The 15,583-nt window shown below is 41.1% G+C and overlaps 2 protein-coding genes across 2 annotated transcripts in view; one reads left to right on the forward strand and one right to left on the reverse strand.

The window, feature by feature from the left end:
• The window catches only part of LOC118386566 (palmitoyltransferase ZDHHC14-like), a 60,109-nt gene extending 51,949 nt beyond the window's left edge, over window positions 1-8,160 (reverse strand). The window contains exon 1 of the mRNA XM_052523365.1: window positions 8,050-8,160. Within this exon, the coding sequence (XP_052379325.1) occupies window positions 8,050-8,057 (8 nt within the window). The 5' untranslated portion in view covers window positions 8,058-8,160. The remainder of the gene's footprint in view (window positions 1-8,049) is intronic.
• tmem242 (transmembrane protein 242) lies at window positions 7,736-15,537 on the forward strand. The gene is made up of 4 exons (XM_035774413.2): window positions 7,736-7,900; window positions 8,099-8,199; window positions 14,240-14,377; window positions 14,528-15,537. Exons 1-4 carry the CDS (start codon window positions 7,789-7,791, stop codon window positions 14,651-14,653), a joined length of 477 nt encoding a protein of 158 aa, XP_035630306.1. The 5' UTR covers window positions 7,736-7,788; the 3' UTR covers window positions 14,654-15,537.
• The last annotated feature ends 46 nt before the right edge of the window (window positions 15,538-15,583 follow it).

Here is a 15,583-nt window from a genome sequence, read left to right on the forward strand (position 1 = left end):
TGGGTTCGCGCCCAGGCTCTGTCGTAACCGGCCGCGACCGGGAGGTCTTTGGGGCGACGCACAATTCGCCTAGCATCGTCCGGGTTAGGGAGGGGTTAGCCGGCAGGGATATCCTTGTCTCATCGCGCATCAGCGACTCCTGTGGCGGGCCGGGTGCAGTGCGCGCTAACCAAGGTTGCCAGGTGCACGGTGTTTCCTCCAACACATTGGTGCGGCTGGCTTCCGGGTTGGATGCGCGCTGTGTTAAGAAGCAGTGTGGCTTGGTTGGGTTGTGTATCGGAGGACGCATGACTTTCAACTCACATCTCTCCCAAGCCCCTAAGGGAGTTATAGCAATGAGACAAGATAGTAGCTACTAAACAATTGGACACAACTAAATTGGGGAGAAAAAAACGGGGTAAAAAAAAACATGAAAAACAAATCCTCTTCTGTCTGTCCCGAAGCGACTTCAAAGGTTGATGCTAAAGCTTCAGCGTTATCAGGACATCACAAGGCTGCTTCCGACTGTTCTACGACAGATGCCAGCAGCTGACACTGTCGTAGTCCATGTGGGGTCAAACGACATCAGGAGGGCTAGCTCGGAACATTTGAACATTGATTTTAAAGAACTGATGTTAGCATTAAGACTCCAAAAAAGGGACAATCAGTTCAGGTCCATTACCACCGTTGGGCCACATGTGTGAAACATTCAGCAGACTGCTGGCATTCCACATCTGGCTAAAATATTACTGTAGCTCTGCTGGAGTCACTTTTATTGATAACTTTGACACCTTCTGGAAACAGAAGATACTCTGCAGGAATGACGGAGTCCGTCCAAATCATCATGGCTCCTGGACTCTGTCCACGAATTTCAAGGCTGCTTTGAAACAATGACTTTTCAATGATCCAAGACCAGCTCAGTTAGTCCCTACAATTGTGACAATGAGTTGTCATAATGCTGCATCTAATGTACATGATCCTAGAGGCATTGGCAAACACAATGTAGGTAACTTAATTTATGTGACCCTAATTCCCCCGAATACCTCTGTTTATCCTACAGCTATTGTATGCAGTAATCATGAACCTATGAACCAGTTACACTGTTAGCACTGAGGTGGTGTGCCCTAGTAGGAAGACCACTTAGTGCAGGGTGAGCTGCACAATCAGCTCCAATATAAATAATATGAGCAAGTCTACTTCTGATGAGCTTCCCAGTAAAGCATTAAAAACAATCAAGCAAACCATAAAAGTGCTTAAAATAGCTCATATTAACATATGCACCCTGAGAAACAAGGTCCATGAAGTCAATAACTTGCTTGTAACAGATGACATTCATATTCTGACTATCTCTGAAACTCACTTAGATAATACCTTTGATACAGTGGTAGCAATACATGGTTATAACGACTATCGAAAAGACAGAAATGCCAACGGGGGCGGTGTTGCGGTCTATATTCAGAACCACATTCCTGTAAAGCTTTGAGAAGATCTAATATTAAATACTGTTGAAGTAATATGGCTAAAGGTTCATCTGCCTCACCTAAAGCCCGTTCTTGTGGGAAGCTGCTATAGAGTATCTGGATAATGTGTGAAATGCTTAATAATGTATGTGATATAAGCAGATAAGTATATTTTCTAGGTGATTTTAAATATTGATTGGCTTTCATCTTGCTGCCCACTCAGGACAAAAACTTCAAACTGTAACCAGTGCCTGCAACCTGGATCAGGTTGTCAGTCAACCTAGCAGGATAGTTACAAAGAGCACATTAATTAAATCCTTAACATGTATTGATCACATCTTTACTAATGCTGCAGAAATTTTCTTTAAAGCTTTATCCAAATCCATAGGATGTAGTGATCACAATATAATATAATACAATACAATATCTAGAAAAACCAAGGTTCCAAAGGCTGGGCGTAATATAGTGTATAAGAGGTCATACAATACGTTTTGTAGTGAATCATATGTTGTTGATGTAAAGAATATTTGCTGGACTGTGGTGTATAATGAGGAGAAACCAGACGCTGCACTTGACACATTTATGAAATTGCTTATTCCAGTTACTAATAAGCACACACCCATTAAGAAAATTACTGTAAAAACGGTTAAATCCCCCTGGATTGATGAGGAATTGAAAAATTGTGTGGTTGAGAGGGATGAGGCAAAAGGTATGGCAAATAAGTCTGGCAGCCCAACTGATTGGCAAATGTTCTGCAAATTAAGAAATCATGTGACTAAACTAAATAAACTATAATATGAAACAAAGATAAATTATATAAAGAATTATAGTAAAAGGCTTTGAGGCACCTTAAATTACATTCATTGAATCAGATGGCTCATTCATCAAAGCCAACTGATATTGCCAACTACTTTAATGACTTATTCATTGGCAAGATAAGCAAACTTAGGGATGACATGCCAGCAACAAACGCTGACACTACACATCCAAGTATATCGGACCAAATTATGAAAGACGGTAATTGTACTTTTGAATTATTTTGAATTAAAGTCAGTGTGGACGAGGTGAAAAAAGTATTGTTGTCTATCAACAATGACAAGCCACCGGGGTCTGACAATCTGGATGGACAATTACTGAGGATAATAGCAGATGATATTACCACTCCTTTTTGCCACATCTTCAATTTAAGCCTACTAGAAAGTGTGTGCCCTCAGGCCTGGACGAAAGCTAAAGTAATTCCGCTACCCAAGAATAGTAAAGCCCCCTTTACTGGCTCAAATAGTCAACCAATGAGCCTCTTACTAACCCTTAATAAACTTCTGGAAAAAAATGTGTTTGACCAGACACAATACTATTTCACAGTAAACAAATTGACAACAGACTTTCAGCACGCTTATAGGGAAGGACACTCAACCAGCACAGTACTACACAAATGACTAATGGCTGGCTGAGAAAAATTGATACAATTATTGTGGGGGCTGTCTTGTTAGACTTCAGTGCAGCTTTTGACATTATCGATCATAGTCTGCTGCTGGAAAAACATATGTGTTATGGCTTTACACCCCTTGCTATTACGTGGATAAAGAGTTACTTGTCTAACAGAACACAGAGGGTGTTCTTCAATGGAAGCCTCTCAAACATAATCCAGGTAGAATCAGGAATTCCCCAGGGTAGCTGTTTAGGCCCCTTTCTTTTTTCAATCTTTACAACAGTAGCTAAGAAATCTGTCCATAATAAAGCGCTACTCTGCCTTCTTAACAACACTATCAACAAGGAAGGTTCTACAGGCCCTAGTTTTGTCGCACCTTGACAACTGTTCAGTCGTGTGGTCAGGTAACATAAAAAAAGGACTTTGCAATTGCAATTGGCTCAGAACATGGCAGCATGGCTGGCCCTTGGATGTACACAGAGCGCTAATATTAATAATATGCATGTCAATCTCTCCTGGCTCTCCTGGCTCAAAGTGGGCCTGAGGGTGTGTTGTAAAATCTGTGAATGTATTGTAATGTTTTTAAAAATGGTATAAACTGCCTTAATTTTTCTGGACCCCTCGAAGAGTGCTAATGGGGATCCATAATAAATACAAATACAAACTACAGGTAGAATCAGGAATTCCCCAGGGTAGCTGTTTAGGCCCCTTTCTTTTTTCAATCTTTACTAACGACATGCCACTGACTATGAGTAAAAGCAAGTAGTATACGAGAAAGGAGTAGAGCTTCACATTGCAGATTTCTTGTCTAGAGCAGCACTACCAACAGCTAGTTACCCGCAATATCGGACAAATGAGACAGTATATGCTCTACAGGCTGAGGTTGAAGATGTGAACTATGTTACTGATCAAAACATCTCCCCACAGACAAAGGATACTATCAAAGTTCATTCAGCAGAGGACAAGACTTCTCAAATGCTTCAGTCTTTTATCCTAATGGGCTGGCCAGATACAAGAAAGAGTACACCCATCCTGGTGAAGGACTACTGGACATACAGAGACTAATTCACAATGCAGGAAGAGGTTGTCTACAAAGGCGACAGGGTGGTAGTGCCAGACACTCTACACCCAAGGATTCTCTCTCATACCCATGCAGAGCACTCAGGGGTCGAAGCAAGTAATCAGCAAAGCCAGAGACTCAGTATTCCGGCCCAACATGACCCAAGATATTAAACATTTTGTGGCTGTGTGCAGCATATGTAATGCTAATCTACCTAAGCATCAAAAGGAAACGCTGCACCCACATGACGTACCAGCACGTCCTTGGTCTAAAGTGGGAATGGATTTGTTCACAGTAAAGAACGTTCCTTTTCTGATTATAGTGATTAATATTTATATTTTTGGGAGGTGGAAAAATTGATTGACACATCAGCAACAGACTAACATGGAATCAAGCACATCAAGACAGTTGTGAAGAGGGCACGACAAAACCTATTCCCCCTCAGGAGACTGAAAAGATTTGGTTCAGATCCTCAAAAGGTTTTACAGCTGCACCATCGAGAGCATCCTGACGGGTTTCATCTCTGCCTGGTATTGCAACTACTCGGCCTCTGACCACGAGACACTACAGAGGGTTGTGCGTACGGCCCAGTACATCACCGGAGCCAAGCTTCCTGCCATCCATGACCTCTATACCAGCCGGTGTCAGAGGAAGGCCCTAAAAACTGTCAATGACTCCAGCCACCCTAGTCATAGACTGTCCTCTCTGCTATCGCACGGCAAACGGTACCAGAGCGCCGGTCCAAGAGGCTTCTAAACAGCTCCTATCCACAAGTAATAAGACTCCTGAACAGCTAATCAAATGGCTACCCAGGCTATTTGCACCCCCACACTGTTGCTACTCTCTGTTATTATCTATGAATAGCCACTTTAATAACCCTACCGGCATGTACATAATTACCTCAACACTGGTGCCCAGCACATTGACACATTGACTCTGAACCGGTGCCCCCTGCAGGTAGCCTAGTGGTTAGAGCGTTGGACTAGTAACCGAAAGGTTGCAAGATTGAATCCCTGAGCCGACAAGGTACAAATCTGTCGTTCTGCCCCTGAACAAGGCAGTAAACTCACTGTTCCTAGGCCGTCATTGAAAATAAGAATTTGTTCTTAACTGACTTGCCTAGTTGAATAAAGTTAAAACAAAAAATTAATACAAATATAGCCCCGCTATTGTTATTTACTGCTGCTCTTAAATTATTTGTTTTTCTTATCACTTACTTTTTTTTATAGGTATTTTCTTAAACTGGTTGGTTAAGGGCTTGTTAGTAAGCATTTCACTGTTGTTTTCAGCGCATGTGACAAATAACATTTGATTTGATTATACCTTTTTATTTGAAACCCAGGTCCAGCGACTGTCAACCCAACACCTTAACCATTACACCAAGATGAGGTCTTGTGTTAAGGTCGCTAGAAGGCAAGGGGTTAAGGTTAGGGGAAGGGTCAGCTAACATGCTAAGTAGTTGCAAAGTAGCTAAAAAAAGTAGCAAGTAGTTGCTAATTAGCTAAAATGCTAAAGTTGTCCTTGATGAGACATGCAACCATCGCATTGATAGACTCTTGAGTTATATTCCTACTCATCCACCCCGACCAACCACCCTCCTTTCATTTTTGCCTTAAGTAACCTGTTTTATGTTACCATACCAAACGGATTTACATTCCCCGGATTTACGTTTACTATGTTACGTGTAATCTATGAGACCTGGCAGAAAATCACTTGGAATAGGGTTTACAAAACATGGAACTTATCAGAAACAATCTTTCAAACTAAAAAGATACACTTACTGTAGCAGGTTTGCACAGATCCATAAGGCTATGTGTGCCTCCACCCTACGAACTATACTTTCGCTAATTGCTTAATATCCCAGACTGCATCTTTAATTTAACCTTTTGTTTTTGAAAAATACTTATTGCTGATATGAAATATACATTCCTTATGTTTCCAAAACCAGTGGGATGCATGCCAGCAAAGTCACTACACAACACTAAACCATACATTAATTGCACTATAATGGCGACAAACGGTGCCCACAAACTGTTAGGGCCAACATAAAGCCATCCCAACATCTTACCACTGCTACACCTGGCTATCAGCTCAGCCTTGTCTGGCAGCGAAAAAGTTCATTCAGCCTCATTTACTGCCTTTAAAAAAACATGACTGACTTGCTTAATAAACCAATGTGGTTTCTAATGCCAATTGAGATGTGCAAACTATGGCATAAGGGGACGAAGTGGATAAGAGGCCATCCGAAATTCCGATTAAGACAATGAGCTAGTTTGGACGGACGTAACGTTATTCAATATAAACTATTTGTTTAGCACTTTTGAAATGTACAGCGACCAAATTCAAAACATGGGCCATATCTACAGTGTTCACCAAGTCCGAATCGTAGGATCTCGGCCTTCCGAGTTAACAGTTGTTTTGGGTGTGGCACAAATCATGCTTCATTGACAGCATGGCCAAAGTGAATGTTTATCATTTTAAATTTGGAAAAGAGCTTCTTAATCCCAGATTTGGGATCACAGAGCCACTGTCACTGATTCCTTCAAAACCACTCGTTGAATTTGCGATTTCCAACTTGTTGTGTAATGTTTATGACCAATGGCCGATGAGTACCGACACGTTTTTATCTATAATTTCTCTTCATTATTTCTCTTCATATGACAAAGATTAAAAAGGATTTTCCAGTAGATTGTCGACTTGATTCATGATGATGACTGCTAGCTAAGATTGGACTGATCATGTCAGCATCATACTTTCACAATCAAAGCTACTAACATGATTTGACATCATTTTATCTGTGACCAATGACTTTGAGCCTTCTTGGATTGGCACTTCTATGACGGCTGCCTAAGGGCTAGAATTTTCAATGTCTCCTCTTACACTTGGCAGTGACATAAAGTCCCCATGAGTGACAGAACACTGAGCTAATTACGCTTTGTATTTTCTGCTCACTTGCCCCAACACCACAGAAAGCACCAAGCTAGGCTGAAACACCTGCATTTTGTAGTTGCCTTACTCAAGAAAACACAAAAGAGACCATGTTTGTATGCAGCTGTATTAACTCAATGATATATATTATTTTACATTGTTTGCAAACTGATATGTGGCATGTATTAATGCCAAAATAACATGCAAAACAGGCTCTGCCCCACCTACTTGAATGAAGGGTCGTCACTGGCTCTTCAGAAAACTCCCCAGACCAGAAGATACTGTATTTTCATGAATAGACGCTACAGGTAGTGGGCTAGTGGTGTCCAGCAGGATGCTTTGATACATCTCACATCATCCCAATTATTATAGTATAATATCATAGTCTCGTTGTGGAGCACATTTTTGTGTTCATTGTTTGAAAGCTGGGACATTTGTATGACTAAAAGGACAGCCCGCCCAGTCTCACGATGCCGCTGCCGAAGAAGATGTAATGCAGCTCCCACAAACACATGTGAGCGAGCACAAGTTAGGCAGTAACTGTTAGGGATGACCAGGGATGTTCTCGTGATTAAGTCCGTGAATTTGACAATTTTCTTGTTCTGCTAAGCATTTGAAATGTAATGAGTACTTTTGTAATATAAATAGTAAAGCAAAGTGTCCATACCCCCCCAAAATACTTAAGTAAAAATACTTTAAAGTACTACTTAAGTACTTTACACCACTGACGTAGTGTCATGGGAATCGTTGTACCCGTATATGTATTTAACTCTCAAATGAAAATAGACATTCCCATGTTCAAATGCACAGTACTGAATCATTATACTACGATGTATTGATTCGGTAGCCCTAAAATGGCTTAGATTTTCGTGACAGAACGTTAAAAACGAATTAAATGTTCCTAGCATGTTTCCACCGGAATTCTTTAAGTGATGGACAGAAGCTTGCCTTTTTACAAAATGACAGCTGAGAAAGAAAACACGAGTTTGAATGTCACTACTGCAATTGTGACAGATAACGACGACAAACTACAGCTTATGAAAGGCAAGCGGACTGCTTATTTAACAATTGTTTCACTGTTTGCACAGTTAATTCGGTTTTTGTATTGTTGCTGTTAGCTACATTAGCTTGACCCTGACATACTCACTGCAAATTATTGAATTATTGGCTAGCTAGTATAGTTGATTACTCACATGATCATTTTTTGAGACTCATAACCAACGTCCCATCGACCTTTTCCAGGTGCAGCTTTCCTGACGACTGTCGCATCTGCTGGGATGATAGCAGGATTCGGCTCCACGTTAGCCTTGGCCAAGAAAAAGAGTCCAGGCTGGTTTAGCAAGGTAGCTATGATTTGATATAGCTACAGCATTACATACAGGTTAAGTTACATTCATGTTAGTCTTGACCCATGACGAAATGTGTAGGAGCCTGAAATGTAGGCCTGGGCTAATGTAAGGCATTAATTGCATTCCATGACCTCCATGTATGCAAGGCAAGCACAACTGTATCTTTATGGCACAGCACAATTGGTAGCAAGTGTGCTCACCCTGTAACTGCTGTTCTACAAAATTGCTACATTGGTGGGATAATGTTTACATTTTGGTAATTTAGTAGACACTCTTATCCAGAGTGACTTACAGGAGCAATCAGTGTTAAATGCCTTGCTCAAGGGCACATCAACAGATTTTTCACCTGGTCTGCTTGGGGATTCAAACAGTTACAGTATTTAGGACACTCAATAAGCTGTCCAAACCAGTTAAGTTACCAGCAGGTGTCTTGATAATGGAAAATTGCAGTGATTCAGTGGTTTCTGTCACATGCAATTGCTTTTGAGTTAATCTAGATTTAATCTAGATCTAGATTTTAACAGTAGTATCTCTTGACAATTTCACAAGACATATTTTACCTGACATGCCTCAATACTTAGAACCACTAGGCTAATAAATACATGATTTTTTTGGATTATTTAATTACTTAGTTCATGTTAATATCAAGTTATCCATTTGGAACGCCACATCACGTTGTTAAAAATATCCCTCAATTGGGCATGCCTATAAATTATGCAATTGAAGGCATCTATAGTGCTTATGTTAACTTCGATAGTGTTTGATGAAAATTATGGCCTGTCAATGTTGTATGCAACATTATCGGTAAGTGACTTGATGCCTACCGTGCCAAAGCAATTTAGTTGTTAAACGGGAGTGATGATGAGTGTGTTGATAACAGTAATATTGTGCAAATTACACTTTTAACAACCATAAGCATGTGATTAAAAAAGGCTATGCATGACAATAATTAAGATCCTGTCAGGCCAATGTTTTATAAATAGTTTTACCATTACAACATTTGATATATGCTCACATTCACTGTCGTGGTCTGAAGCATGCTGAAAAGACCCCTTTCTGTGTTTGCAAAGATTTCCACACTAGGACGATGCACGCAAGTTGGTGGCAGAACAAGGGGGAGGGAGTTTCTACAGAACAGCAGCAAAAAGAAGGGCTCTATTTACATGTTGCTTATGAGTGCATTTCACACTACTTTTGGATTACAATTGGATTTTAAGGCTCGTATGAATGTCCTGCTTAGGGCTGTTGCTGTGACCAAATTATCGCCACACCGGCGGTCACGAGTCATGAACGCAGTCAAATTCCACGTGGCTGTTTAGTCACGGTAATTAGGCTTCTCCAAACTGATGCTGCTGCTGATCATTAGTAGCCTACCAAACTTGCTAACTGCCTGGTACTCAGCACTCTATTGTCCCCCTAATCACCTGACATCAATGCAAATGTAATCGAAAATCTAATCAAACTTCATGAGCTCACTTTGCAACATTTCTATAGGCTATGCAATTGGGCGAGAAAACAGAGTGATGGCCTCTACTAAAAAGAGGGTCGTCCCATTAGCTTTCTATAGACTAGGCCTACTATATTTATTTATCAAATTCCTAATATTAAGCACATTGTTTATCTTTACAGCAGGAGTATAGCCAACCTGGCTGGCATGAAAATAACCCACAGGAAAAGCGTCCTCCATTCGCTATTTAAAAGCATACATGACATGTATTTTATTTCCCACTGCCCCTGTTTCGAGACGGGTGCATGATGGTCATTACAGCCACAAAGGGGATGCCACCGTAAAATTCCAGGCATTATCACATGCTTGTCAAGTTGTGAATGAGAGACTATTGAAATATGTACAGCCTACTCAAAAAAACAAAGCAGAGCTCATGCCTTTCAAGCAAGTTTTTTTCAAATCATCATTCGCCTCATCATGCAGGCTTACAATGTATTAAAAATCCAAACATATAGCCCAACGTTTGAAGAACAACTAAAGTTACATTAATAACTCTAAATTAAGCATATAGAAGTACCTATTTATCTATTTTATTCAGCTTTGTTCAATTTTATTCTTTATACTTTAAAATAATGCCACGGAATTCTAAGACAATTTTGTCAACTAAATTAACTTGTGTAGCCAACAGTCATTTGGCATAGCCACACCAGGACCTAACATAAGAACAACTCAAGACTATGCTATTCTTCTGAAATAGACTACATTTTCTTCATATCATGCCTCTTTAAACGTGTCTAAAATAAATAATGGATTTATTGTGAAGGTTATATTACATGGATTTATTAGACTTTTAAAAATGTAGATGTTCCAAAGGTCTGCATCAGTGGCTTGTGTCGAAGCCAGGAGATGCTAAATGTGTTTAATTAACGGTCAATTACCGTCAGACCAACCGTTATTTGCCTGACAATCATTGGCTGACAAAGTTTTGTGACCGCCCTAGTCCTGCTTAATATAATGTTTGTGTCATCACCGCAAATCAACTGCATTATACTTAAACACTTCAACCAGTAAAATCTCTTTGGCTAGCTTTTGATACAGCCTATATCAATGAGCGTTAGCATTGAGCTAACAATTGCTACACCCAAAATAGTTTATTTTGCAAAGATCAAACAAATATAATCTTAGCGTCTATTAAAACAGAAATCTAAACATCATTGTAAGTGTATGAGAACTCCAAAAATATATTTTGTTGAAGTGAAGAGTTGTAAATCTATGTTGAATGGGTGCAGCTGGAGATGGCTTTCTTACTGCCAGCAAGAGTCGAGCGCGTCAGTGTGTTGTGTACTGGAAAGGGGTCTATAGAGTTCACAGCTGGCGATGCCTCATCGTGATTGGTTATTCCCCATAATTTGCAACAATCACGATGAGGCATTGCCATCTTTCCTTTGTGGTACCTCAACAAACGGTCTGATTACCAGCTGAGAAATGTTACTTTGAGCTGAGAGATTTTTTTTTTGTCTTTAAACGGGCTTTAACAGGATTACTAGGAACTTTTCTGAGATGCTTTGTGAATACAGGCCCAGGGCTCTGGACAAAGTAGTGCACTATTTAGGGAATAGGGTGCCATTTGGGAGGGTCACAAGTTCGGAGCTGATATTAGTTATGAAGATATACTTGGCCCAGCAGCATAGTGGTGCCTTTGTTGGATTTTTAAGTCTATTTTTAAGCCCATAGGGCCATCTTTGTAAACATAAATCTCAGCCGAATATGCCTTGTAAAGTGGTCAAATTAGATTTAGTGCTTTGTGAGAGGTATGCGGTTGTGAGGTCACACTGGCTGGCTGGAGTGCTTCTTTCACAGAGAACAGAGATGGACTGTAGAGATTGTCCAGAACCTGACGAGATTGCTACAGTTAACATGTCACTTATGTTAATGGAGGCACTGTAAAGAGCAGATACCAAGGCTTGTTTGTCATGGAACCAGGGCTGTCTCTGGTATCTCATACATGAATCTGGCAACTCGCATATGTAGATTTCATGCTGTTATGACTTATGGCTGGTTTTGAGGAGAGAGTTTGCAAATTAGTGACCAAACTCCATAAGACATGTTTGTAGCACACTCACAGGACCGCTCATACCCATCAGAGCAAAACAACTCGTAAAGAATCAGACGTAAAATAAGACAGTTGGTAACATTATATGCAACACTAGGGATAGGCAGCTGATGTTGATGGACACGGACTAGCCTACACCAAATCAAATCTCTTCAGGCAGCCTTTTAACCATCTAGGAAGAGCTACACTGAGTCTGGCCAAACTCTAATAATAGCTAATCTAATGAGCAGGCCACATGGACAATAATTACATGAAGAGGTAATAATATTAGTGACCTGCGTCTGGTTTCTAAACTGCTTCTTCAGTCTTGGATGCATCCCAAATGGTACACTTTTCCCTGCAGAGTGCATTGCTTTTGACCAGAGGCCTGGTTAAAAGTAGTGCACTATATAAGGAATAGGGTGACATTTGCGACGTAACCTTGAAATACAGCTCCTCTTCCAGGGTAGGTTTAGAGTTTCTCTTTCAGTTAGATAAATTCCGTTTGCAGGGTGGCTAACAGTTTTCACCTCCTTTAAAATGTTGTTTTCTGCTCACATGTGTAGATCAACTCATGTACAGTGGGTATCATGAGTATTCACCCCCTTTTGATTTTTTTCACATTTTGTTATGTTACAAAGTTGGATAAAACATTTTTTTTTGTTATATTTTTGGATCTACACAAAATACTCTGTTGAAGTAGAATAAAAATGTGGATATCGTTTTTTTAAATTAATGAAAATAAAATACTAATATACCTTGATAAGCTAAGAATTCACCCCATGTTAGAAATACCTTTTGGCAGCGATTAGGACTGTGAGTCTTATAAGAGCTTTGAACAATTTAAAAAAAATTGTTCTTCAAGCTCTGTCATGGTGTTGGCTAGACAGCAATTTAAGTCTTCCCATAGATTTTTAAAGCGGATTTAAAATCTCAGGAACATTCACTGTCTTCTTGGTAAGCAACCAGTGTAGGTTATTGTCCTACTGAAAGGTGAAGTCCTCTCCCTGTGTCTGCTGTAAAGCAGTCTGAAGCTGGTTTCCCTCTTGGATTTAGCCTGTTCTTAAGCTCCATCCTGTTTATTTTTATCCTGAAAAACTCCCCAGTCTTTGACGATGTCAAGCATACCATGAGGCAGCCACCACCATGCTTGACAATAAGGAGGCAGTTACTCAGGGATGGGATGTTTGCCCCAAGCACAAAGCTTTGCATTTAGGCCAAAAAGTTTATTCCTTTGCTTAATTTTTTTTTACTTTAGTGCCTTGTTCCATACAGGATACATGTTTTGGAATATTTGTATTCCGTATTCTTTTCACTCTGGCATTTAGGTTAATTATGTGGAGTAACTACAAGCAACAAAGCAATTCTCTACCCTCACCGGAATGCTTTCGCCCCTTGGGGCATAGACAGGAAAAAGGAAGATGGGGCGGCGCCTCTGGGAATAGAGTGCCAGCACCCTTATGCATGCCCTGTTTTTACAGTTTTTCTTGGAGAAGTGGTATGACTAAACAGATTGTTCCTCCTTACACTCTGTTTTCCATGGTCCAATGCGCCTTGCAGGACTTTTTGGGATGGAGTGAAGGTGTCGTCATTGTTAATGTCCTCTAGCCGCTTTCTCGGCCTGCCAAGGCCCTGACAGTTGTACAGTTTATCCACTGTCGCTTACGCCCAGTATATAAGTCTTAAGCTAGTCCTGGGACCTGTCTATTGTGCTGGCTCTAGCCACTGAAAAGCAATATTCCTCAGTCTTTCGCTTTACTGTCAGTGGCGTAACCCTAAGCAGACTGTACTCTACCAGCAACTGTTTGCCCAGGTTAATGTACCTGCCCCCTGTCGACATTCTCATTGTCGCACCATAGTCTGTGGATTTCACCTGTCGCCTTCCCCAGAAGGACGGCCCCACTGTTGTCCAGTACTTGGATTGAACGAGATCTCAGGCAAGGGCGTTGTGCTCTTCATTCATTGGGCAACTACACTCAAGAGGGTTGGTCCTTTTCTCTTTGTTTTATAATGACGAGTGACCGCCCTTGTAGGGGACTGAAAGAGCCCTCTCCTATAGGAGTTAACCTATTAGGTACATCTCATTAAACTGAGATTATGTGAGCTGAATTGGGCTTCCCCTCACTTTGTAATCACCCCCTCCCCCTCTTGGTGCATACTCCCTGTCTCTGAGGGTTGGGACTACCCAGGCTTCGAAGAGCATGTTTTGCAGCCACATCCCCATAGTGATACATTGAAACAAGTAACTCCGGTTCTCTGATGAGTGAGATGTAGCACCGCCTTCCCCTGGTTGCAAAAGCGTGAGAAAGAAAAGCAGGAGGCTCCTTATAAGGAAGTGCCATTCTACCCAACAGACGCTTTTGATAGGTCCTTCGAGTTGGTGATAAAGCTCACTCATCAGAGAACCGGGGTTACGAAAGTAACCTTTTAAGTTTGGAACCATGTGTAGAGCAACTCTTGTGTACCTCATGTGTGTATGTATGTGTTCTCTCAAGGGAACAATGGCCACTGCTGCAGTACCGGAGACTGGGGCGTCCCTGGCTCTCCGTGCCCTGGGGTGGGGCTCTCTCTACGCCTGGTGTGGAGTGGGCCTGCTCAGTGTCGCAGTCTGGAAAGCCATGGGGGTCCATAGTGTACGTATTAACCATCTCATGGTCTTGCCCTTATCATTCCATCGGAAAAGCATGAAAGACTAACAACACCTTTTAACTAACACTCAGTAAATGTAAACAAATAAAGTCCATGCATGTACTGCTCAAGAAATCTCCACTTCATCTTCACAGCTAACAGAGTTCAGGCAGAAGATGCAGTCTGTTTTCCCAGCTATTCCCAAAAACGAGGAAGGACCGGCCAACTCGGAGGAATGGGACTCCATCTTCAAGTCTAAAGAGAACAACGGATCTAGCTGACATTCTCCCTGTCTGGATCAGGGCAGCCTTAATAAACCACTGTTTTAAACAATTGCTGTGGTATGGGCTGAGAAGGAAAGGAACTTGGCATCCACTGGCAGGTTACTGGGCTCATTCACCGATGCTCATCTGAAGTCCATGCAGAGTACTCCTTGTGTGGAAGAGAAATCATGAACTAAACTAAACTAATGGATTGAGGCATCATGGTTAATCTTAATTTCTGATCACAGGAGCACAGGACTGTCTTGTACTAGTATAGGAGTTAGGCTTAGTGCCAGTCTGTGCTCTTGCCAACTCCATTGCTCGTTGTCAAGCAAAATATTTTTGTCATGCCAATGAGTGACAACTTAACATGATAGCACAAACAGACTAGCACAGTATTCCTAGGCAGCAACTGCTTTCTAATATTGTAATCTCTGGCTATTTGGATTTCTTCATAGGCCATCATGATATAATTGACACTTCTATTTTTGTTCTATGAAACTAAAAAAGCTAAATTTGTTTGCAGTTCTGAAGACAGTAAAGGCTGGTCAGCTGAATGTGAGGCACCTGTCTGGATGATGGTCTGTTTTAAGTGAAACCAATGTATATTTAAGTGTTTGCCGTCAGCTATTCCCATGAAAGACAAGTATCAAAGCGAGAACAGACTTGGAACTATTTGAAACTGTCCTGGCTAGCCGTAGGAATACGTGTGCGTCATCCTAAATGTGCTTGTGACTGCCGCCCCTGATGTTTTCACAAACAAAGTTGAAAGAGCGCGTCATGCCACAGCTGTGACGTGGAGCACGGTGTTGGTTACAGCTGAACCGACACTTCTGTGTATTTTATCTGTCGTGCAAATGATCATTCCTTGCCCGCTGTGCTAAATAAACCTCTGTACTTATCTACAGTCTGATAGGTTGCAGTTATTTAGCAGATGTTTTTATCCAA

The sequence above is a fragment of the Oncorhynchus keta genome, chromosome 8 (assembly GCF_023373465.1).
Source record: "Oncorhynchus keta strain PuntledgeMale-10-30-2019 chromosome 8, Oket_V2, whole genome shotgun sequence".
NCBI lineage: Eukaryota > Metazoa > Chordata > Actinopteri > Salmoniformes > Salmonidae > Oncorhynchus > Oncorhynchus keta.